This window comes from Porites lutea, chromosome 2 (genome assembly GCF_958299795.1).
Source record: "Porites lutea chromosome 2, jaPorLute2.1, whole genome shotgun sequence".
In the NCBI taxonomy this organism is placed as follows: Eukaryota; Metazoa; Cnidaria; class Anthozoa; order Scleractinia; family Poritidae; genus Porites; species Porites lutea.
The window spans coordinates 6,209,238-6,234,106 of NC_133202.1; the positions used below are offsets into that span (position 1 = coordinate 6,209,238).

At 38.8% G+C, this 24,869-nt stretch overlaps 1 protein-coding gene across 1 annotated transcript; it reads right to left on the reverse strand.

Moving 5' to 3' along the window:
• Positions 1 to 1,940: 1,940 nt before the first annotated feature.
• On the reverse strand, positions 1,941 to 11,790 carry LOC140925522 (beta-1,3-galactosyltransferase sqv-2-like). The gene is made up of 2 exons (XM_073375465.1): positions 11,584 to 11,790; positions 1,941 to 2,702 (listed from the first exon to the last, which is right to left on the reverse strand). Exons 1-2 carry the CDS (start codon positions 11,788 to 11,790, stop codon positions 1,941 to 1,943), a joined length of 969 nt encoding a protein of 322 aa, XP_073231566.1.
• Between the last annotated feature and the right edge of the window lie 13,079 nt (positions 11,791 to 24,869).

Consider the following 24,869-nt stretch of genomic DNA (forward strand, 5'->3'; position numbering starts at 1 on the left):
GAGACTTTGATCTGACTGGAAAGTGTGACTGAAAAAGAGACCGGAAATGCTCAACCTGGCGCATGCGTAGACGTTTTGCCGCGGTGTTATCTTGGGATAAAATGAAGTTATTCTTTTGAAAAATTTTAACGCTTGATAGATCATACTCTTTATAAAGTATTCCATTTTAAATATTATGTTACGCATAGAAATGTCAATAGTCAATTTAAAAATAATCTTTGCGAAAAAGCAAAAGCAGACACGCGAACGCCCAATTCAAATCAGGGAGAGGAAAAATTAATTATAACAGATATGGCCGTTTTCACACTACAGACGGATGTGAGATAAGTTATCCGTTTGATAATTCGCGTCAGATAGGTAATACGTCTTAATTTCAAATGGAAAGGGTTTTGATTTTGAATGAACAATCCGCCTGACTTTATCCGTCAATTTTGACGGACAGTTTGAAGATGGATTATCCGTTTCAGATAGCCTGTGTACAGCCGCCCCCTCCCCACAGAAAAAATCAGAGAGGGGGTGTCTGTGGCAGAGGGGGCGACTCAGACGAATAACCCATTCTTAGCTCTAGTGTGAAAACGGCGAATGACAAAATTCCCGTGTCCAGTGTTTTTAATGATAGCGAAGGACTGTACAGAAAGACTGTCTACCGTTGCGTTGTCCATAGGCCTCATTATTCCGCGCGGCTAATGAGTTTCGGGTCACGTGGTCCGAGCGAGTGTTTTTTTCAGATACGCCACCGAAATGCCTTCACCGAGATTGCGTGGGAAGACGCCGAACAGGGACTAGGCATGGTAATGTCTACCTTAGCGTCAGAGAAAAACAGGGAATTGTTGTTTATCGGTAACATGTTTTACAAACAGTGACATCTCTAGGTGTTGTTTCACTAGTATTTCGAGGGCACGACCTCCTGAAAATCGCAAATTTAATCCCCAGCAAGAAGCCAGATTTTCGCTATGGAAAAAATTAGTTCCCCGAGAGAGCGGTGGAAAAGGAGTCTAGGTCAAGGTCACAACTAAAAGGCGCTTGGCCTAACGTGCGTACGGAGTCAAAGTAGCCGGCAAATAAATCACGCAACCATAAGTGAGTTTAGTACCTTTCCTAAAATTAACAGATCTGGGGAACAATTTCTTTTACAGTTAACTCCTTTTATCCTATTTACGGCTAACAGTTAAAATTTTTCGATTTTTACGGTTATCGACTAAATTTTTGTCCGTTTTACGCCTATCGGTAAACCTCATTAAGACCCTCTAGAAAAGTGCACATTCGGCACGAGTTCCTCACACGATAGCATATTTCCAACGAGATTCATGATCAACTAGGCCTTTAAGCTGCGGTTTACTTTGGCGAAAACTTCATGTCACCTTTTTGTACATTGGTTTATAGCTGAACATGATAGACAATGAAATATCTCTTTTTCACAAAAATACTAGAAGTATTAAATTTTATTTCATTAGCTTCATTAGATAACGATAAGCAGATGTTTATGAGTCAAAAAATATTGTGAAAAAGGATTCACCTTTAACCTGGAAAATGACTATTTGCCCAATTAAAACGGGATAAGGAGTAAATTATCTTTTAAAGGCTGGAAAATTTTGGAATACACAGCGAACTACAACTATAAAAACATGCGAAAAGTAAGCACAACTTCCATCAAACTTTGTTCAAAATACTGGCGGAATACCTGTCGGTAACACTCTTCTTAGATTTAAAAGAACTAGATGGGCCATGAACGCCAAAGTTTGTCCTTCTCTTTTAGTTTGATTTCGGCGCGTTGATGGTACTTTTACATACTGTTTAACGTCACTGTGCTCAGGGTTCTTGCAGCATTTAAATAGTCTGAACAGTATCAAATTTACCATTGAATTTAAAAAGGACGACGAAATTCCATTCTTCAACATCTTGTAAAGCACAGCCCTCTATCGCTTATATTGTTTAAAAAATTAATTTCCTTGACCAACTTCCTTACCAAACCACATTTCATCTCCTAAGTTCCACGTTGGGTTATCTTTGCAGGGCTTGGGTCCAAATCGCCACTCACGACTAAATACACGGTGATCAAACGTTGTGTTTTCACAATATTTTACAAAATCAGGAATAGCTGAAACACCTTTAGCGTTGTCATTAGCTCTTAGCCCCAGATGATACATGGTCTTACCGTATGCCCCATGCGCGCCTAAATGGGAGTCACAAACATTCGAGATGTGACTAAATCGAGGAACATGTGACGCTGGAGGCTCATGATGTAACCTGGTATCGTGGAAGTATGTTTTGTTTGGAATACTGCTCAGCCACAACATGACTTGTTGGTCCGCATGTGGATGACACAACATCGAGCTTTCGTTCTGCGCCAAGAACTTCTGAATAATATCTTCGGAGAATATCATAAATGCTTCATCCACCCATGTGATTCCTATTTTACAGTGGAAAAATCCCCAGACTAGATTTTGTTTCTGCCTCAATGGAAGCTCAAAAAGAAGCCTTTTTGAGCACAAGAAGTAGTCATCATCGATTCTAAGTAGGTACTGAAAGTTAAATTTCGCCGCTGCCCATTTGATTTGGTTAAGGAAGCGGAATCCAAACCGCCCACGGCCTCCTTTAAGAGGCTGGAGGTTAATATCCTTGTATTTATCCTTTTCGTTTAAAATAAGGTTACGTTGAATTCGGTCTGTTATGAGTCCATCAGTCATGAAGACGCATTCAACCTGAAAAAAGAAAAATTCAAGTTACACCCACGAGGTCAGAACTGCCCTTATGTCTCGGGTGTCGTTTGAGCCATCTTCAGGGCCTTTCTCTCGTAAATCTGGGATGGGACCCTTCCAGAGTCCAAGAGAAAAGCCCTGGGACCCCAGCCTAGTCCCTAGGCGTTCTATCTTGCACGCTGTCCGCGCGAAGTCTGGAAAAGATAGTAAGATAGTAATTCTGTCTACATCCACTTCTACATAAATCCCTAACCACAAAACAAGCCGAAAAAAAAAAACGACATAAGCAAACAACACAGTAAACAAGCTATTAGACGGGGGGAGTTGAGAAAAATTGCAAAATGTTTGCTAACCCGGTTTCATAACTTGTTGCGGAATTCTTTTAACCCCGCTCCGCTGGTTCAAACAAATCATGAGGACTGTATCTTTCGATGTAACAACACGATTTAATGCAAACCAACAATCTACTGCGATGTACAATTCTCACATATTCAACGTTCGTGACACTACGATCAACGTAACTAAACGATCAACGATCAACGATGAACGAATCGATCAACTAAAACATTCTAAGTATACAGTGGTTTTTCTACTATCCTTGCGTAAGGCAGTATTTTTACATTAATCACATGTACAGTAAAAGTTACCATTGTAATGTATCTAAATTAAGTGTCTATTACAAAATCGCACGTTCTTTCACCTTATTTAGCCTAAGAAAATGTATGCAGTTACATCATTTTACATCGCAAATATACTCGGACTTTGTCTACGTTATTGTGAAATCGGATGTCACGAAATCTAACTTCTTTGCCCTACAAATGTCAATTTCTAATTAATATTTAATCACAAAATAATCAAGTTAAGGTGACTCGACCCAGTTTTTTTGGGGGGGTACCATCCTACTTTGAAGCTCTCTGGTATCCCCACCTTTACTTTTATCGTAAGTCTAACACATAGAATGGATAGCATATAGATCAATCTACAATATAACATAAAATTTTTGGCGATCGGAGTAAATGTCACGTGGTTATAATGCCACGCCCCTTTGAGGTCTGAGTCGAAAATCTGCTGTTGCCGGCATTTTTTCGTGAAAATCTCTCGGCTACACATAGTGCGCATTAGTGCCTTGCGCTGAACAGAGTTTCACCAAAATCGCAAAGACCCAATTCGAGAAATTCAGCGGTTTCCAAATTTAGGTCATAATTTATGCTAAAATGATAAGCAAACTTTACACGGATTATATCTAATAAACTATGAGATTCATCTCTTTATTTTGGGCATCGTTATAACAGATGGGTCCTTGCAAGTCAGCAAAACGCTTTAGGGCCTTGTAAATGCGCGCGATTTCGAGCAAAGCAAACATATAGAAATTATAGTTTTCGCTATTTGTTGACGTTTGTCAGCGTTTAAGAGTCCTTCTCACGAAAAAAGCATTTTCTTAAAAATTCGTAGTTTTTTTTCCTTCAAATTTTTTCAGGGCCACAATTGATGAACTAACTACCCGGACTCTGAATTTCATGGTCATTGAAAAACTGTGACATTATCTTCTTTAAGCCCAAACTTGAGTAAACATTGAAGATTTTTAGCGTTTTGGCTGAGTTTGTGCTTTGGGAGTTGTCTATTGTTTCTAGTCTGTCATTATACAGCATTCTTGTTCAGCACGCGTGCAATGACCGCGCTTGGCTGACTTCCGAATATGATAATTTTGGTACAGTGAGACAGGCCATCGCGTGATACATAGAGGTTTAACTCACAATTTTTCATCAATTCTCGTGCTTCTTGTGCCTTTGAAAAAAAATCAAGAAGTGCTACACACTATTCTACTTACTATTAAAAAAAATATCATTTTTTCATAGGTTTAATGCGAGCCACGGGAATTCCTTCTATTTTCTTATACTAAATTATCATATCTCGATGAGCATTCGGAAGTCAGCCAAGCGTGGTCATTGCACGCGTGCTGGACAAGAATGCTGTATAATGACAGACTAGAAACAATAGATAACTCCCAAAGCACAAACTCAGCCAAAACGCTAAAAATCTTCAATGTTTACTCAAGTTTGGGCTTATAGAAGGTAATGTCACAGTTTTTCAATGACCATGAAATTCAGAGTCCGGGTAGTTAGTTCATCAATTGTGGCCCTGAAAAAATTTGAAGGAAAAAAAACTACGAATTTTTAAGAAAATGCTTTTTTCGTGAGAAGGACTCTTAAACGCTGACAAACGTCAACAAATAGCGAAAACTATAATTTCTATATGTTTGCTTTGCTCGAAATCGCGCGCATTTACAAGGCCCTAAAGCGTTTTGCTGACTTGCAAGGACCCATCTGTTATAAGGATGCCCAAAATACAGAGATGAATCTCATAGTTTATTAGATATAATCCGTGTAAAGTTTGCTTATCATTTTCGCATAAATTATGACCTAAATTTGGAAACCGCTGAATTTCTCGAATTGGGTCTTTGCGATTTTGGTGAAACTCTGTTCAGCGCCAGGCACTAATGCGCACTATGTGTAGCCAAGAGATTATCACGAAAAAATGCTGGCAACAGCAGATTTTTTGACTCAGACCTTAAAGGGGCGTGGCATTATAACCACGTGACATTTACTCCGATCGCCAAAAATTTTATGTTATATTGTAGATTGATCTATATGTTATCCATTCTATGTGTTATACTTACCACAAAAGTAAAGGAGGGGATACCAGAGAGCTTCAAAGTAGGATGGTACCCCCTAAAAAAAACTGGGTCGAGTCACCTTAAGCATCGCCTATTTCTTTCCCGACATAACTCCAGGTAGACATATGCACGAGAATTGAGACGAAGTGTGAAAGAAACAGTTCTAACGGCTTGGAAACTAAAATTTCGAGGACGTTTTTGGACTTTTTACATTTAGGGCATGAATTTTTCGTCATTTCAGGCCTTGGAACCTAAAAATGAGCCTAGCTAGCTGTAAAAAGGGGCAATACGGAGGCAATACGTCCTAGCCGGCATGATCACATGCTGTTTACGGAAAATTCCCTCATCCATGTCAGGAAATTCTGTATTTTAAAGCCTCCCCTAGGGCATGACTCAGCAATTGAGGACATTTCTGCTACGTTTTCAATGTTGGTTAGCATGCAAGGATTTTTCCCATGCCTATCGTCAATGATTTGCTCACTGGTAATAGAGGGGGTGGCCCCAGAGTGGTTTTGCATTGAAATTGGCATGCAACAGAATTTCGCATGTCCTGTAAGCATAATTTGAGGTTCTGTGACCTTCTTACCCAGGCCGCGAGAAGCCTAGGTTCTAGTAATAAGTAATTCATACCCAGCAAAATCCCCGGCATGCCGGGCATGCCAAATTTTCTGACATGCCCGGCATGCTAAATTCTCTGGAATGCCGGGCGTGCCATAATCTGGGTCATGCCGGGCATGCCAAAATCGGTCTCTGGCATGTTTCAACGCACAGGTTATAATTCCTTGAATCTTTAGATATTTTAAGCCTGGCTAAAAAAAAATAAACAGATCACAGTGCTTATCTTTTGATGTACGGTTACACGATGACGTCATTGCTATTCCATTCATTTTCATAGATTTGGTTGTCCCAGCGAAGTTTAAATAACAAAAGCTCTAATTTTCACAAGAAAGTAAAACCCTGAGGGATTCTACCGAAGTAATAAAACGGCGTCATCGTGGAGATGACCTGTTGGGGGATTGTAAAAACTCCTCACCCCTTTTAATGAGTCTTTAATAGGATTCCCACTTCACATTGCGAATAAAATGGAATTGACTGAAATCAGTAAAAAGAGAGACAGAGACTATTTTCATTGTATAATAAAATGCATCTATGTTCCATGAAAGCTTTTAAAAATATAAGGTTATAGAATATCTTTCAAAGTTCATTAGAAACTGAGCTAAGCCCCAAAATCACTGTTCATTATTCAGTAAATTATGATGTTTGACAATGCAATGTGCTTGAATATAACGTTGCAATTACAAATCTCTCGAACGCAATTTTCCCTACGTTAGAAAAGCTCTTTTTATCTTGTTTCACATTTTGATAAGGAGTCTGAGTTCCTCTTTCTTGTTTTGTAGGCTTGCCAGGGATTAATGTTTTTTTGTCATTACCAGTGTCTGTGTTCTTTGTTTTTAACTCAAAGTAAGTCAGTAATAACTGACGGTATCAAAGGATTGCTCTCTAGAAAAGTAATTATCTCCTCGTCATGTCTGGAAGTTACCTGTAACAAAAAAGAAATGGAATCTTATTAACACATGCAAGGGCAATATGAAAAAAAGAAATAGAACATGTAGAGCTCAGCTCCTCTGAACATATTTTCATACTGGCTTGTTGAGTCTGTTAAAGGTCGCAACTAATTGTCTGAGGCTAATTTCACAAGAGTGTGCAATTGAGATAAATACATGGTAAATAAAGTGAAAGAAACGTGGTTCACATTAGCCAATGTACACTGCGCTGTTCGATGATGTTTACACGCTTTTCTACTGCGAAATAAACCTTTGCATTTGGATTTGCAAGTCAAGATTATACCGAGTTTGACTGACACTTAATTGAACAACAGTTTCATTTTTAGGCAGGCAATTGGGGTGTAGACCCATATAAAGCCGGAATATGTAAAGGAAACTCAGCGAAAACTTTTTCGCATCTTTTTGTGGCGATATTCTTTCACGGCCCGTCAACTGATTAGGGGTTGCGAAGAAAAAATAAATTAGGACCAAAGGTTAAAGCCTGTCCGGTTACATCATTTCGTACGTTACCTAGAGTTCTAATAAATAGGTCATAAAATAGGATTTAACGAGAGCGAATTTGTTTCTCAATCGGTGTATAAAAAAGTGAGGCTCTCAAATGAGAAGTTTATAGAGTATCAAAATTATTAAATTAAAAGCTCATTTAATTAGGAAAATTCCTATACGAAAACAATGCTAGTGACATTAAATTGATCAGATAAAATTCTCAGAAAATATGTCCAATAAAAGCCTCATTATTTGCTTTTGTTTTTTTGCGTAAAGGCAAATTTTTCGGCCCACAAAGCAAAGTTGAAAAAGCGACTAAATCTTAGTTTTTTACATTGAACATGTTTATTAGCTTAGTTTTCGTCCGTTTTAAAAGCTTTATAACCCAATCATAATTTTCGGGTTAAAATAGTACAAATCATTTCAAAAACCAAGTTCATTTAAAGTATGGTAGAGCCGGCAAACCTGAACATTTTGTAATTCAAAAGTCGGACCGGCCAGCCAGGTTGTTTAAGCTCAGAATTATTTGCATTTTAGCGTCCTATAAATTTACCAGAATCGCCTCTCAGAGGCTTAGTGTAACAAAGCATTTTGTAGTACACTCGAAGACAAGCAATGTAAGCCTTAAGTCTTTGCTTGGATGAGATGTCCAAAAGAAAAATTAGTTTTTTGCACCTAAACGCACATTCACAGACTGCTTATATTGAGTTGTTTACAACTTTGCATTGACACGCGCTGCATGTTCATTTTTTTTAAAGCGAAATCCAAATCTGATTTTGGCATTTGATTTACGGATATTTTATTTTGTCTCCGAAAGTGATTGTAATATCCGTTTGATTGTCTTTCAAACAACAGTCAAACTATGCAGCAAAAATAAGTCACTTTACCAGTAACAGTGGAAAAATATGACCGTAGGTGCCAAAAATAATTATACTCGAGCTACAAAATTAGAACTGACTTTTTTTAGCTTTGGTTTCTTATTTTTGAAGTTTTCTCTAGTCTTCTTAGCAGCAGAAGAAGATTACAAGACATACAAACAGCAACAATCCGAAGTGAACAGGTTGACAACCACTAATGCCGGAGTTCTTAGGCATGCTCAACAGCAAGATAAACTGAATGCCAAAAGGATAATTCACGGGATTTGTTCGATATTCAGGCTTTTTCTTTACCAAATTAATACTAAATTTGTACTTACAGTCTCTCGCAGAATCCGTTTCTTGTCCAGTATTCACCAACATCTCAACCATGCACCGCAGAAAAAAAGAGAAACAAGTGCGAAGAGACATGACGACATCGTGACGCCACAACTGCCACGCTACAACAAAATAGATTCCTCGTCATCCGAAAACACTTCTGCGGAAATTCGGCCGATTTCGTGCGTGCTCGGGGTATCTTCGGATGACGCAGATGACGTTGCTCAAAGGACTATCGTCAGCAAGGAGTAAAACAGTTTGCGAGATTCGCATAGCCGACAAGGAGCGCACTGAAAAACTAAGCAAAGTCTCTCTGAGAAGGCAGTCCAAATTCACCAAATCAGAACGTCTTTGCAGTATTAACGTCGTACTCTCGTACTGACTTGAACGACCTGGTAAGCTTCATTTTCACCAGTCTTTTAATGCTGTTGACCGGGAAACATTCCGACACGATAAAACTTAAGCATGGATAAGTTTATACTGAGAAGATTTGTTATCTTATTGTTTAAGACGCTTTTCCGCGATCAAATTTAAATGTGGACTCAGAAATGTCAATATCGGTTTGAAATAAAAGGATTAATCTTTGATTGCAAGTTAAGTATTCTATTTTATGTATGAACAATGTTGTTTTGTTGTGCTTTTTATTTATAAATCCAGGCTTCTGTCTTCAGTTTTGCCAGTCGATCCCGTGACACACATTGTGACAAACATGACTTTTTTTGTTATAATCTGCATTTATTGCCAGGCATGAAACCTGTAACTTCAAGCTCCCTAAGATATATTTGGCGATTATATGTGATTCTCAGGATATGATGCTGAAGCGAATACCAAATCAGTCTCGCTGGGCATGCCAATTTCTTGCCCGGCATGCCGGGCATGCCAAACCAACTGGCTTCACCATCGGCATGCCCGGCATGCCAAACCAGAGGAGCTAAAACTGGGAATGAATTATTAACCCGGCGAGAGATCTGGGACCTTAGTTTAGCTGGGTCAATTTTGGGCTGCGAGGGCATGAACCCATTTTTTCCATGCCTATGAGATGTTATTTGTAAGTACCAATGTTCCCTTGAATTTTGTCATGCCTAAATATATAAAATTTTCCCTCAATCATTAATCCTCAGACTGGATGCGATTTTTACGCTCGGTAGGCATGTTCAACTGAAAATCATGCCCATACCCTTATTCAAAACAAAATGCTATCAAATTTTAGTTTCCAAGCCGTTTTCTCTAGAGTACATGTACTACTAGTAATAATTGACACTACAGCTGCCCCTGCTCTGTATGTTGTCGGTCAATAGTATTCTTACCGTTGTGTAGCTCACTTTTCACACATGCCATACATTGATGAGGTAAAAATGATGAAATGATGAAACTAAACGTTTTCTGGAAAAGCAAATTCACGACATTAAATTCTGTTTTCTCTATTTATAACCAAGACACCTCCGCCAATGATTTATTGAGGAGACTTTTAGTCGAGCTTGCTTTAGCACAGCTAGACTAAAAATGCAGGCGTTTCTTCTTTTTCTTTGTGTGTGAGCAGCAATTAGGACGCCATGTTCCCAAGCGTTCCTAGCGGAGACCGTGGAAACTGAGGATAAGAATCGTGACGACTTTCATTGTATGCAAATGAGTCTTGTGATGAGCATGCGATTTATTTTTGGTGCTGAATGAAATGACGCATGTACTGTTGATTACGTTTTCGCTGTTTGGCAGTGATGTAATTTTCCCCGAATCGAGGCCCTTAATTTTCGCGTTATTATGCACGCATATTATAAAGTAAATACCTCGAGTATGATGAAAAAAATATGATAGCGGGGAAATCCTAGTTTGTGGTGTATTGAGGCGTTACGTTTCTCGGAATATTGTCGCAGCTGCTGGAAATCTACGGTTAAATAGATTCACTTTGTTGTATGTGTTCAATTGATAGATTTTCGCAGTTGTTAAGATGTGAAGTCGCGTTGCACTTTATAAATACTTGAGATATCAATGATTTAACCTAGGCCTTCGACTACAATGACTGGAAGAAACTTTAACTACCCGTCTGTGTTACGTATGTGTCACGGATGCGTTAGACGGGTAGCTTTGTACTTGACTATCACGCACTCTACTTGCAGCACTTCACGTCCATAGAATAGAAATCCCATATCGAGCTTTACCGGAAGGAAAAAAAAAACGAATTGTAACCCTTATTTTACTGCCTTACAATTTATCAATAATCTTGAAAGTAAACGGTTGTATAAAAGGAAGGTTAATCTCAAGAATCTTAATTTTTTAAAAATAATCTATGAAGCGGTTTAAAAATAATTCGCTAATTTGTTAAAGAAGACAAAAATGTTTACAAAACCGCTAATAAGAGCGCTTCGATACCTAGTAATCAAATCCTTCTTTCTAGTTATCGGCTGGAGCTATCTCCATGATCTTTCACATACGTTTTTAAAAAGATTGAAACTCGGCTATGAGGTGAAATTGCATGTCAAAAGCGCTTAGTTTTCTACAGATTACGGCAAAACATCAAGGTTGTCCATTTTTAACTGTGTTTCTAACCATAAAGACTTCATCCCAAAATATATCCATAACGCTCTTACAGATTTCGCTTAAACTTGACGAACATCGAGGCCGCTATTGGAGGAAAAAGCTACCATGAACGATTCTCAGTGCCGAGATACATTGCTGCAAGTAAAATAAGTAATAGCGTCGTTTCGTTGCTATGACAACTCCGATGTCGTTGCAACCCTGATCATAACCGGCAAATTTTCATCTTTATCTAATACAACTGTGGTGGCATTTTTTCCAAATCTTTGTTTATGGCGACGTAGTTTATGCTCAAACTTGGGAGGTATTGACTCTGAAAAACTGTATCGAGCCGACCTTAATTCTCAAATTTTGGCGAATTTCTCTGAAATATTCCAAAAGGAGATCATGAGATAACTGGCGACAAAGAACCTATCTTGCCTGCCTACATGAGCCTGAGTGCCAGAACAATGTTTCCACCATGTTTCTCTTATTGCCTGTCTTCTTTCAAATCTCGCTGGTGCAGTGGTAACGATGATCAATAGCAATACTACTCTCTTATTCCTCCCCAAGTCTTTAAAATCAATCAGTTGATGGATAGTTTCGTCTATATCTGAGTTGTCTGTGTCGTTGATTTCTGTTTGATTTTTTACTGCTGCCATAATGACTATAGGGGTAGGATTTGCCCAGGTAGTAGTGAAGTTGACAAAAGCCATCCATGCCAAAGCTGAAGCGAAGATAATGGCAACAATTATGACTCGTTTCTCGTTATAAACCATTGGCAGTCATCATGAGTCATTGGGTTGTTGAGACCAGAAAGACGGGCGATGATGTAGAGCTCTGTCGCATTAACGATGGCTGGAGCAAAAAACCTCTGAAAAACAAAGCAATATCGAGCCACATATTTACCTATCCGATTAGTGTAACCAAGTGTCAAAATCGTCGGTCAAATGCCCCGGGTTATTATTATAATTGTTTATGAATGTAAGCGCTAGCAATAAAAAAGCCCCATGCAGCTTTCTTTTTTTACGGACAATACAAATGGCTTAGACGAGTGCTCCCCAAGCATTTTAGCTGGGGTGCCCAGGCCTTAAAGATCATTTTAGCTGGGGTGCGCGGGCCTCCAAGTTGGTCGCTGAAATTAATAAATCAGTGAGCTGTTAGGTTTAGAGCGTCTGCTACGCAGGCAACCCGTTTATAAGAGGCTAATGGGGATGCGCCTCTTGATGGGGTAGCATTTTCACGACTGGATTGACTATAATGGGGTTGCATTTTCAATAGAGTTACTAGAATGGGGTCGCACATTTTCGGATTTTGGGGTAAGAGGGTTGTTCGTATTTACGATTTGCAAATGTACCAGGATATTTGTACTGTAGGTGAAAATTTAAGTGTTCTTCATTCAAGTTATTAAAAAATGGGTCAATTCATTTTTTGATGTTCTATTTAAAGGATTGATAAGGTAGATACATAAATAGAAAGTGACTAAGTTGGGATCGTAATATGGGGTCTACAATTGGCCACAGAATAGACTATAAATGGGGTAGGGGCTCTGAGAGGCCAGCAGCGCATACCCGGCAAACATTAACCTAAGTAACCCCCCGAGGGGCGCCGCGGTTTTCCTGGAAAGTACCACGGGTTCTCAGTCAGTCTTAACAAGCGAATTTTCTCTTCAACCTAAATTAAAATGATTAGTAAAAAGAATGGTGCCCTTATTTTTGACCCCAAAATTTTTTTATAAAAAGTATATAAACAGACCAGAATCTTACTTTTCTATTTGAAAAACATGAAATATTCGGCAGCGTTGCCCATGTTTCTCATATGGCGCGAAAACTTACTTTCATATGACAACATGCGGGATATTTTTTTTGCACGCTCAGGAGGTCAAAGGGATGTGATTTGTCATGAAAAAATATTCACAAAATTCTGCTTGACTTGTTCAGAAAATAGTTTGTTTAATTTTTAATAATTAACTAACAGCTCACTGATTTACCCCGCGCGTAGTTCCTCCCTTGGTAATAGCTTTGAATAAGCTTAACAGTCTTTAAACTATTTTGTTATTGCCACTTTGTGATCAGGCAAAACCATGGTTTCGGTTCTCCACACGAACCTCATCAGTTGCCGGGTTGGCTTTGTGCTTAGTTGCTTTTATAAGAGCAACTTTAGTTCTACTTTGTTGTGGCGAGAACGGTACAGCCGTTCTGTCTATTGAGCTTTGAACTTGAACATAAATGTTTTTCAAGAATATCCCAGAGGGCAAACTACAGTCTTAGGTGAGAGTTATTGTTCGCCCGAAACGCGCTTTGCATATGCAAATTTTCAGTTTCCCGCTACAACGGCTTTCGCTACCTGTATAATAAAAAATTTAAGCAGTTATTTGTATATGCTTTATCAGTGGAAGGCATACTCATTGTCTGCATGTTCCGTTTTTGTTTCATTGACAGATCTATGGACAACAACCATTATCGACATCATCTCCTCGTGACAAGAGGAAAAAAGCAGAATGAACTTCGAAAAACCAAACTTCTGTAGACGATGTTAAAAATAAAACCTCTATCCTTAACAGAATAGCCATTGTCTTCCAACACTGTGTCTCTTTAATTTGAACATTTCAGTAGAAACAAATTACGTATGAGTTTGATGATTTGTTTGAAATACACGAAGCTTTCCGCAGAGGTCTTATTTGGAAAAATGCGTCTGAAATACAATTTCACCAGTTTTACAATCTACTGAGAGATGTCTGTTATAAAAAATTGCCATGTACATTAGTTGCTGTCTCGGCAGTACTCCTCTCTATTTCTGAAAACATCTCGACATCGTCCGCCATACTGAATTCAAGAACGCTTTCCCCCAAATTATGTCACGTGAACGAAAATTTGAACAGTGATTGGCTCGTGGTTTGTTTTGGTCGAAGTTATCAAATTTGATAACGATCCCGGACTGTTTTAAGGAGAAAATTGTCCCAAAGAATACAATGTTTGGCCCAAACTTCCGCCCCTGATTCCCAGTGCAGGTTTTTGTTAGAAGTCAAATAAATGCCACAGTGAGTAGTTTCATCCGAAGTACTAACTACACACAAAGTATGAGGGAAGGTTTTGTTTTACCATTTCCACTTTTGCTCAATCCTTAGCGACATTCGTTCTTAAGGCCTGTTTCAAACGTCGTGCTACTGCCGTGCTAAGCTGGCTCAACTGTAGCACGGCAACAACGGGAGCAAGAGACTGTCTCCCACCCCGAGGGTGAGTAATTTGAGTCTCAGGCCGTGTCGCTATCTTTCAACGGTAACGCGGTGTTCAAGCCGAGCCTTAGTCGATGGCTTCAGAAGGGAAAGGTTGCAGAGATTTGCGACCTTTGATTCGCTCTCGGTCAGCAAAGGAGTCTTAAAGCAAGATAACGAATGGAAGGAAGAACTATCGTGTGTTACCTAGGCGGAATTTGGAGGCGATTGGAGCAGTTGGAGCGAAGTTCCGGCCGTTTTCCTTCGGTGGATCAGTCGAACCGCTTCGCTGGAGTATGGCGTTCCGTTGCGGACAAAATTATACCGATAGTAAAAACACGTTGAAAACATAATACTTAAGTCGAAACTTGTAAAATACATCGAATGCAATAAAAAATATGAGTCGAGATTTGCAAAATATATGTTCACGAACGAAAAAAAAAACACGAGTCGAAATTTTGAAATTTGAGTCGAAAAAAATGCGAGTCGAGTTGAAAAAAAAAAAATACTGGAGTCGAGAAAGAGAGAACGCTGACCAGTTGTGTTGTCTATCGATGTCTTCACTTCACCGATACGAGGCTTCGATCCAAAGTAGTGGGTTGTTGGCTACCAAATATTGCAGATTTTTTCTTCTCCCTTGGTAGACTTATCCAGGACTTAGAAAGGCAGCTTAGTTCAGCTTCATTAAAATGACAGCTCAGAATTCTTATTTCGACGCCTTGACGAGTACAAAAGGACACTGTCTTGCAACTCTGTCGTCAAGATATTGTGAGACTTACGGTTGTTTAGAAATAGGGAAGTTCACCCTTTCTACGTTAAATCGGACTGGAACCCACCGGTTCAACCATTAGAAGCCCTCGAGAGAGGTTATGATTAAATCTCAACTAGCAGAGATACAAACAACAAAGCTAAAATATTACCTGTCACGCAAGGACCGACAAGCGTTAAAAAGAATTAAAGCAAAACACTGACGTGCGGAATCGACATCAAGCGGACAAGGGAATCACTACAGTAGACAAAACAAAACTGACAAAATAAGAGAAGGTCAAATACAAATCGACGACGAACATAACTACAAACCTGTCGTTGAACCAATGTTGAAAGAAACGCACAGCAAGGTCATGCGCCTAATTAATTACGGATCTACACCGTGAAAAACATAATGATGAAATGACGAGAAAATGGCAAATGTCAAACACCCAATCAACCTAGAATATCTGAGTTCTACACTCTAACAAAAATTTACAAACCAATCATAACAGTAAGTCTAATAATCTTCGGGTGTGATTGTGCAACAGAAAGGGGGTAACAGCCCGGACATCTATACCGTAGTGAGACCGTGTGTTAACAAAAGAGGAAATTCCCTTGATTCCTTTGTCCGCTTGGGCACGGTAACTCGAATTCTGAAGTTAAGGAAAAACAGTTCGAGTAAGCGGGGGTTCGAGTTATTGCTTCAGTGTATACTGTCTGACACTGCGATTTCAGTTGACCAGTTTCATCAGAAACGGTAACATGATTATGCCTTTTTATCAAAAAAGTTATCTGTTCGTTGCAACAATTAATATTAAATTGCTGTAGTGTTGGTTTTAGTGTTTTTTACCGATTCTACAACAAGAGGAAGCTAAGAGGAACCAATGAAATGACATCCGAGTGGAATTACAAGAACCTGAATTCCGCGCGAAACGGCCCCAGCGACGAAGAGCGAGGAGAAACGGATGTTTTCGCAGGCTACTCGTATCGGTGAAGTGAAGACATCGATAGACAACACAACTGGTCAGCGTTCTCTCTTTCTCGACTCGAATTTTTTTTTCAACTCGTCTCGCGCTTTATTTTTCGACTCAAATTTCAAAATTTCGACTCGTGTTTTTTTTTTCGTTCGTGAACATATATTTTGCGAATCTCGACTCATTTTTTTATTGCATTCGATGTATTTTACAAGTTTCGACTTACGTATTATGTTTTCTACATGTTTTTACTATCGGTATAATTTTGTCCGCAACGGAACGCCATACTGGAGTGCCCAAACTTGTTTACATAAAAACCCATAAAAAGGCCATAAATCGGCCCGTGGACCACACAGGAGAAATGTAACACACATTTTAAGTAAGGTAAACTGTTTTTCATTGAAATCCTTTTATTTTCGTTGGTTACAGAAACGATAGCTTTTTTCTCCCATACAAATTCTTATATTTTGAATGTTACGCAACAATGCCGATGCTCGCCGATGCTCATATTTCGAGCTTGGGCTACCTATGATCTCTCTGATGGATTGTACATTCAACGCACTATAGTAAAAAATTTGACCAAAACAATGGAAATAATAATTGACTTTTTCTTTATATGGAAGTAGTGTGACATTATGATTTGATGGAATACGTGTAAAGCCAGCCTTGCATTCTTGAGATGAACGTAAAGGACGATGTGTGCGTCTGAAGATTTATGACATTACGAGAGGAAGACGGTCTTCCTATGCCTTCAAAATGTTTCTGAGCCTAACGATATTACGATAAATGTGTAAGCGGTAATATTCATCGGCAGTCTGGTAGGCATTTTGATGTTGAAAACGTTAGATCTTCTAATCCGACTGCATTTGTTTGGTGACTATTATGCATGATCTGCTGCTAATGATGTAAAGCGAGTGCAAACGGTCTACATAAAAAATTTCCGTGATTTAATGACGACGGGTTGCGGAAATACTATTTTTAAGAGATGAAGATGTCATAATAGAGGCAGAAAACACAGAGATCAAGCGATCAAATGGATTCGCTCGAATAGTGAAATCGTCTTCCCGCCAAAACGTGTCCAAAGCCCGCCAAAAATTACCAAATCTCGCCGCTGCCGCTATTTAACTCTTTATTCAGTCACGAAAAAGCTATGTATTGCAGGATTTTAGAAAATTAGGTTTGGAAATGGAGATAATTGTTAAGGGAGTCTTTTGATCAATAGCTGCTTGCCGGGAAAAAGGTGAGTTTCACTTTTGGAATTAGTATTCCGGCGTAAATTCTTGCGAGAGGACAGTATAGAAATTTTAAGAACAAGGAATGGAAGGCCGGAGAAAAGCCTAAAGAGAAATCACTAAGAAGTACCTTAACATATTTCAAGGGTGACTATTTTTCAAAAAAAGACAAGGCGTGCGGCGAGTTAAATTGTAATGCCATGGTGTTCTAAACTCCTAAGTGCGATTTTTAAAGCAACAGAAACACTAGGTGGCACGCCCGTGATTCTGTGAGTTAGACACCAAGGTATTATGAAATCACTTGCGCAAAAACTGGAAAATTAAGGGGTTTACAAGCTACAAAAGCTATATGTGTGTCTTAGAGTGTTTTTTAATGGGGATTTTCTTGTAGGAGACCCTTCGCCAGTTATATTTTTCGGCATTTATTAGTAAAAAATTTGTTTTCTCGTTACAAATAAAACACGCGTAGCAAAATTCTCATTTCCGGCACTTTTAGTAGGTCCTAGAAACTGGAAAGCACAGTACGTAACCGTTTATTCGGAAGAAGGCTTTTTTTTTTCTTTTTGATGTTTATTCAGAACAATACTGTTGCGATCCTTTCACGGAGAATCTCTGCTAATGCGGTTACATTTCGAACACAATATTTTTGCGGTCTCGCGTTCTCCTCGCGCGCGTCCTTTTGCTTTTAATCAACTGGAAACTTTGGTTTTACGTGGTAGTTACAAAGAAACGTTTCGGTGCGGCCTGCACAGTGTAAGTAAATTTAAGTAAAGTGGCCGAGTGTTCTGAAGTTGCTCTCTTTGAAAATGCATTTGTAATTTTTTAAAATAAAATCAATGATGTATTTACGGAGGTTCCGGTTATCGTTTGGGGACAAAAGCATACTTTGATTGTGTTAATTGCTCCTGTCGGAATAAAATGTCATATGAATTAGCGACATGACGTGCGAGTAAGAAGTTCCAGGGATTTCTCATGGTGTCCAACCTTAGCCTGCGTAGCAGGCGTCCAAAGGGGTAGGGGGTAGGGGATAGGGAGGAAGGGAAAAAGGGGAGGGGGATTGGGGAGAGGGGGAGGGGACCCTTCTCTTTTCCCTTTCTCCCTCCCCCCCTCCCCCTCCCCTTTTTGCGCCCGCCACGCAGGTTATCCGACCTTCGGTCCTGCACTATGTTGTCAACACTTCCTTTGTTTTATATTGCGCAATCGGTCAATTCAGATGACCGTCGTACAAGTACTTGCGGGTCACAACCTTTGAAACCAAGTCGAACTACTGCCGTGTAGCACGGCAAGGCTTGTGCCGTGTTACACGGCAGTAACACGACTTGGTTTCAAACGTCGCGCCACTGCCGTGCTGAAGTCGAGTTTAATTCGATCAATTGCGTTCGGCACGGCAGTAGCAAGACGTTTGAAACGGGCCTAAGTCTTTTGTCTTTTGCAAAGGGGAAACAAGGTCTGTAAGATCGTGATCATGAAGTCGAACATAAATTCAGTGGAGAAACTTGAACAAAATCTGTATAAATTTGGAAATGCACGCACCATTGATAATAGAGAGTAACCATTTCTTCGTGGACTTGCCTGTCTACATCTATTAATTGCGAAAACTATTTTTGACAAAGGTCTACTTTCTAAATACTTACGTATTGCAGGTTCTGAGTTGGTAAGTGAGAAACTGACAAGAGTAGTTGCAGCAAGCGTCTTCGTAGACTACAATCAACGGGGGAGTGAGTGGCTCATTTTATAGCACAATTAAATCATGCTGCGGGCTACAGAGAAGTCATGACGTATGCTAAACGCATTTCACGTTCTGCGAACAAACTGAAAAGAACCGGTAGACTTTAAAGAAAGAAATGGATGACTGCAACTCACAACCTCAATCGGCTTTGTTTCCTTGAAATTAAGAATGCCTGTTTTCAACAAATCGAATATTCCTTTTTAATATATATATAAGAATGTTGTTTTTCCGGCCCAGGCTGAGTTTTATTATTTTTCTGTCGATATTAGGCTGAACATATTCTTAATACTAAAAAATAACTTATGGAGTTTCCGCTTTAGAATGTCTTAGGGTTTCAATTAAGGTATCATCCAGTTCTTGTAGTTTAGTGAGAGGAATAATTTTATACGGTTGAGGTAAAAACATAAATTGTATTGTACAGATTTTTAAACACAAAATTGATTCCTTTTCAGTCCAGGCCTCATTCTTAAAATATATTTTAATATAAAGATTGTATGAAGCATTTCTGCAAAGGAACTCTATTAGCCCATGCCATGGCTGTAAATAAAGTGCCATCGTTTAAGAAAAATGTTTAAGAGACAACATCAAAAACCTGAGAGGGGTTAACAAGCTGCAAGTACTGAAACCTAATACGACTCGTTATGGCAAGAACTCAGTAAAGTACTCGGCCGCTATTACCTGGATGAAGATTTCTGATACCTTAAGATCCCTAAGTACATTGTCAGCCTTTAATAAAGTAGTCCGACAGCTAAGGTTCTAGCTAATTCTATATAATATCTATGTTCTATATTTATAAGTAATTGGGCTTTTTATTGTAAATAGCTATGTCACGTAATTTTTAGGCTTTATACTGCAAATAAGTTTTTGAATTTCCCTTTCTTTCTCTATTATTTTATTTGTTTTGTTTTCTTTGTTTTTTTTTTTGCCTCGGCTTATTAGCATATTTTTGCTAGAGATCTAACCAATCTCATCAAACCCGAGATTAAATAAAACTTCATTCTTCATTCATTCAAGATACGAGTTCTAGCAAAGTCTAAAAATCGATGTAAATCAAGTTGATTCAGGTTTCGCTACGGTGCATGGTTTTTATATTTTTATGCGTTTCCAAGCATTTTAGGTTGTCATCCGAAAGCTTCAATAAGCTTTAAACTCTCGTGGTAATTTTACTGTTTACAGCGCTTTTCACAAACGTGCGAACTCTAAAGTTCAAAAGCCGCCTTCACAATTGCGTTCTTCGCTGCCGTCAATCATAAACTTCTGTTGTTGCAGTGGAAGCATAAAAAACCTTTTTTGTTGTTTATTTGGATCTTACTTGCTGGACTCCTTCACATCACAACACCTTAGATTCAACTGATATGCATGTCAATGCCAAATAGGTGCTAAACCTTTTATGCGTTCTTTCTTACTGGGGTTTTCAGGAATATCCGGAATACAAGTCTTTCGATTCAAGAAGTGACTGTGTTGTGTACTCAAGTACCTGTAAGTCCTTTTGGAAATCTATGTCCGATCATCTATAAAAAGGGAAATTCTTATTCTATATTCATCTTGGTAGAAAAATGATTACACAATGGAAACATCCAGAAAGAACTAATTACGGTATAAAAAATATCTGGACACGTGTGGACGGAGCCTGAGATACATAAGTTTTTTGCTACCATGCAATTTTCAGGCACCCTCTAGAAAGAGGGTCTCAGTGGGGTGGTGGCTTTTACGGTTATCGGCTAAAATTTTGGCTTTTTTACGGCTATCGGTTAATTTTTTTCAGTTGCGGTTAACAAAAAAATAAAAATTAATTTATTTTGTTTCAAAGAGTTAAATATTAATAAACCTGTATTCTTTGTATCTTCTAAGCAAAACTAAGGTCGTAGGATCATCTCGGGAAACACCGCGGCAAAACGCACTGCGCATGAGCACAAAATTTAACATCCGGTCTGCTTTTTTTTCCGGTCTAGTATTAATATAAACCAACTGCATAAGCATAACATTGCCGTTGCACCAAGTTTAAAAGCAAAAAGGGAGAAACAGAAAAAAAAGGGGGGCGAAAAAAGTCGCTTCATTCGAAAGCTTATATATTTTTCTGGCGTCAAACTTTCGCACCACATATCTGTTTGCAACAACGGTGAAAATGATGTTAGAAGTTTGCAGGTCGCGAGCGCTTGACAAGACAAATTTGTTTTACTGGATTTCTTGCATGCTACTGGTTTAGCATAAGTTAATTTGGGAAAAGGCGATAACTAAGAAAAGAACAACAATGCTTATGAAATACACCAAACTAAAGACGTCATCATTATCATTAACACTATAACTAGGAAATAAACTTTTAGTCCGTTCAATAATTTTTTTATTATCAGAGAAAACAAGAACTCAAAACAAAAGATGGGCGGGATTTAATAACAACTTCGACTTTGATGACTGCAGTCACGAACACCCGGAGTTTTCAGTGCCGGGAAACTAAACATGCCTATAAATGACTTTCATTCAAGAAAATGCCTATTTAAATCTAACACGTTTGTTCTTTGGTTGAAGACTTCAATAATTTCAGACTGACTGTGCGGCTCGGCTATGATCTCATGCAAACACGAAACCTCCAGCTGCTAAATACAAGGCATGAAAAGTTCGACTTCTAAGGGACCGGTCATTATTTATCACCTGGGGGGGGTCGGAGGATTTTGGGGGGGATCACTTGATTTTTAAGAGAACAGAGGGGGGGATCAGTCGTAACTGAGAGCCCAAAAGGGGGGGATCACTGAAAATTTTGGAAGGATTCAGAGGGGGGACCACTCAAATCTGCTTGAACAATGCCAGTTTGAAAGCATACAACATAAATGTGCCCATTTTGCTGGGAGATGATAGCATTTGCAATCTCAATTTGTTCTAACACAACTTTATTTAAAAAACGGAAGTCTGTCACACTGGCGAATGTGTGCATTTCAATTTATATCGAGAAAGCTTTGTTTTAACGCTTTTATATTTTTCCTTTTATAACGTGCTCATGACTTAGCTAATATTCATCTTTAAACATGACAGGTGAATTCTAAATTGTGAACTATATAAACTTCTGATAACTGAAACATTGTAAAAAAGCGTGTTTGTTTAAACATAAACCATTTATCGCCTCTCCAGGAATGGGCGTCCTGTGTCAGCTCTATACTAAATTCGATTCAACTGCTTCATCTGCCTCATCTTGAGCCTCATCATCCATTCAACAACTTCATCTGCCTCTTGAGCCTCGTCATCCGATTCAACAGCAACATTTAGTCACCTTCGACAGGTTGACCCTGGACTTTGTGCCCTTAAAATGGCCGCTACTTGCTATAGATTTTTTTCTAGGGTCGTGCTAAAAATACCCTTTTCTAGTAGCCATAGCAAAGGGTCTAGATGCAAACGACCTGCTGATAGGGACTTGGCGGACTGCTATTTGGCACTCTAAAAAAAGTAACTTTGCAGTTTCAAGCACTGATTGCAGTTTCAAGCACTTTGCAGTTTTAAGCAAGATTGCTTGTATGTCAACTGAATTCAGATGTCTGGATCCAGACTAGAAAAAGACACGGATCAAGAGACACTTATAAAAAAAGACTGCGCGATAACGGCTTTATTATGCTGTAAGTACATCATAGTTAGAAATACTACCTGTATATGAACGTTTAAAACACTAAATATACACGTCGAAAGGTGAATATGGGTACAAAGACATGGGAGGGGGGGGGATCACGAAAGTTATATATAGTTATGAGGGGGGATCACTTCAATAAAATAACATTTAAAGGGGGGATCGGCTAAATTTCATCGTGTTTAGCCCAAAATCCTCCGACCCCCCCCAGGCGATAAATAATGACCGGTCCCTTAGCTACCCGTTTGCGTTACCTATGTGTCACGGATGTGTTTAGACGGGTAGCTTTGTACTTGACTATCACGCACTCTACTTGCAGCACTTCATGTCCATAGAATAGATATCCCATATCTATTCTATGGACATGAAGAAAAAAAAAACGAATTGTAGCCCTTATTTTACTGCCTTACAATATATCAATAATCTTGAAAGTAAAAGGTCATATAAAAGGAAGGTTAATCTGGAGAATCTTAAATTTTTAAAAAAATCTATCGAGCAGTTTAAAAATTATTCGCTAATTTGTTAAAGAAGATCAAAATGTTTACAAAACCGCTAACAAGAGCGCTTCGATACCTAATAATCAAATCCTTCTTTCTAGCAATCGGCTGGAGCTATCTCCATGATCTTCACACATGTTTTTAAAAAGATTGAAACTACTATGCGGTGACATTGCATGTCAAAAGCGCTTCGTTTTCTACAGATAACGGCCAAAAATCAAGGTTGTCCATTTTTAACTGTGTTTCTAGCCATAAAGACTTCATCCCATAATATCTCGATAACGCTCTTACAGATTTCGCTTAAACTTGACGAACATCGAGGCCGCTATTGGAGGAAAAAGCTACGGTGAACGATATTGGAAGAACAGTTCCCAGTGCCGAGATATATTGCTGCAAGTAAAATAAGTAATAGCGTCATTTCGTTGCTATGACAACTCCGATGTCGTTGCAACCCTGATCATAACAAATTTTCATCTTTATCTAATACAACTGTGGTGGCAATTTTTCCAAATGTTTGTTTATGGCGACGTAGTTTATGCTCAAACTTGGGAGGTATTGACTCTGAAAAACTGTATCGAGCCACCTTAATTGTCAAATTTTGGCGAATTTCTCTGAAGGTTTATTCCAAAAGGAGATCGTGAGATAACTGGCGACAAAGAACCTATCTTGCCTCCCTACCTGAGCCTGATTGCCAGAACAATGTTTCCACCATGTTTCTCTTATTGCCTGTCTTCTTTCAAATCTCGCTGGTGCAGTGGTAACGATGATCAATAGCAATACTACTCTCTTATTCCTCCCCAAGTCTTTAAAATCAATCAGTTGATGGAGAGTTTCGTCTATATCTGAGTTGTCTTTGTCGTTGATTTCTGTTTGATTTTCTACTGCTGCCATAATGACTATAGGAGTAGGATTTGCCCAAGTAGTAGTGAACTTGACAAAAGCCATCCATGCACAAGCTGAAGCGAAGATAAGGGCAACAATTATGACTCGTTACTTGTTATAAACCATTGGCAGTAATTGGGTTGTTGAGACCAGAAAGACGGGCGATGTTGTAGAGCTCAGTCGCATTAACACTGGATGGAACAAAACCCCCCTGAAAAACAAAGCAATATCGCGCCACATATTTACTCCTATCAGATTAGTGTAACCAAGTGTCCAGATCGTCGGTCAAATGCCCCGGGTTATTATTATAATTGTTTATGAATGTAAGCCCTAGCAATAAAAAAGCCCCAGCTTTCTTTTCCTTCAATATTTAATTTTAGGCGTTTAGCAAATAACCTCCGCGAGAAGTAAACAGTTCTGTATGTTTGAATTCAAATAAAAAGTAAATATATTTCAAAGTTTATATTTTTGATAGCCGTGATAAGTTGTTTAATAATAAGTCAAATAAATCGTAAGTAGCGTCAGAAGGCATAATAAATATTTTTCGTCAATTACCAGCATTTACTTGTTATTTTCACTGCAGTACTAACGACACACTTCACAAGTAATTATTATTACCCTTGCTATTAAAGATAGCATGGGTTAGCTGTATATTCACCTCTCTTTCGTGCAGTTAGCCTGTGTACAGACGTCCCCCCTAGGGGGGACATCTGTACACAGGCTAGAAAAATCGCAAAAATCGTAAAAATCACGGTATATTTAGCTTATCTGAACTTTTTTTTGTTTTGTTGACAGCTTGTCTCTATATTTGAGGGAAACAATTAAAAAAAATCGTCCCGTTCGTAGGAGAAAA

What these genes read in the sequence shown, in the direction of transcription:
- LOC140925522 (XM_073375465.1), bottom strand. Translation starts at nt 11,790, where the DNA reads ATGGCAGCAGTAAAAAATCAAACAGAAATCAACGACACAGACAACTCA. An exon ending in AACATTGTTCTGGCACTCAG is followed by an intron (nt 2,703 to 11,583) that starts GCTCATGTAGGC and finishes TTCTTTTTTCAG; the next exon opens with GTTGAATGCGTCTTCATGAC.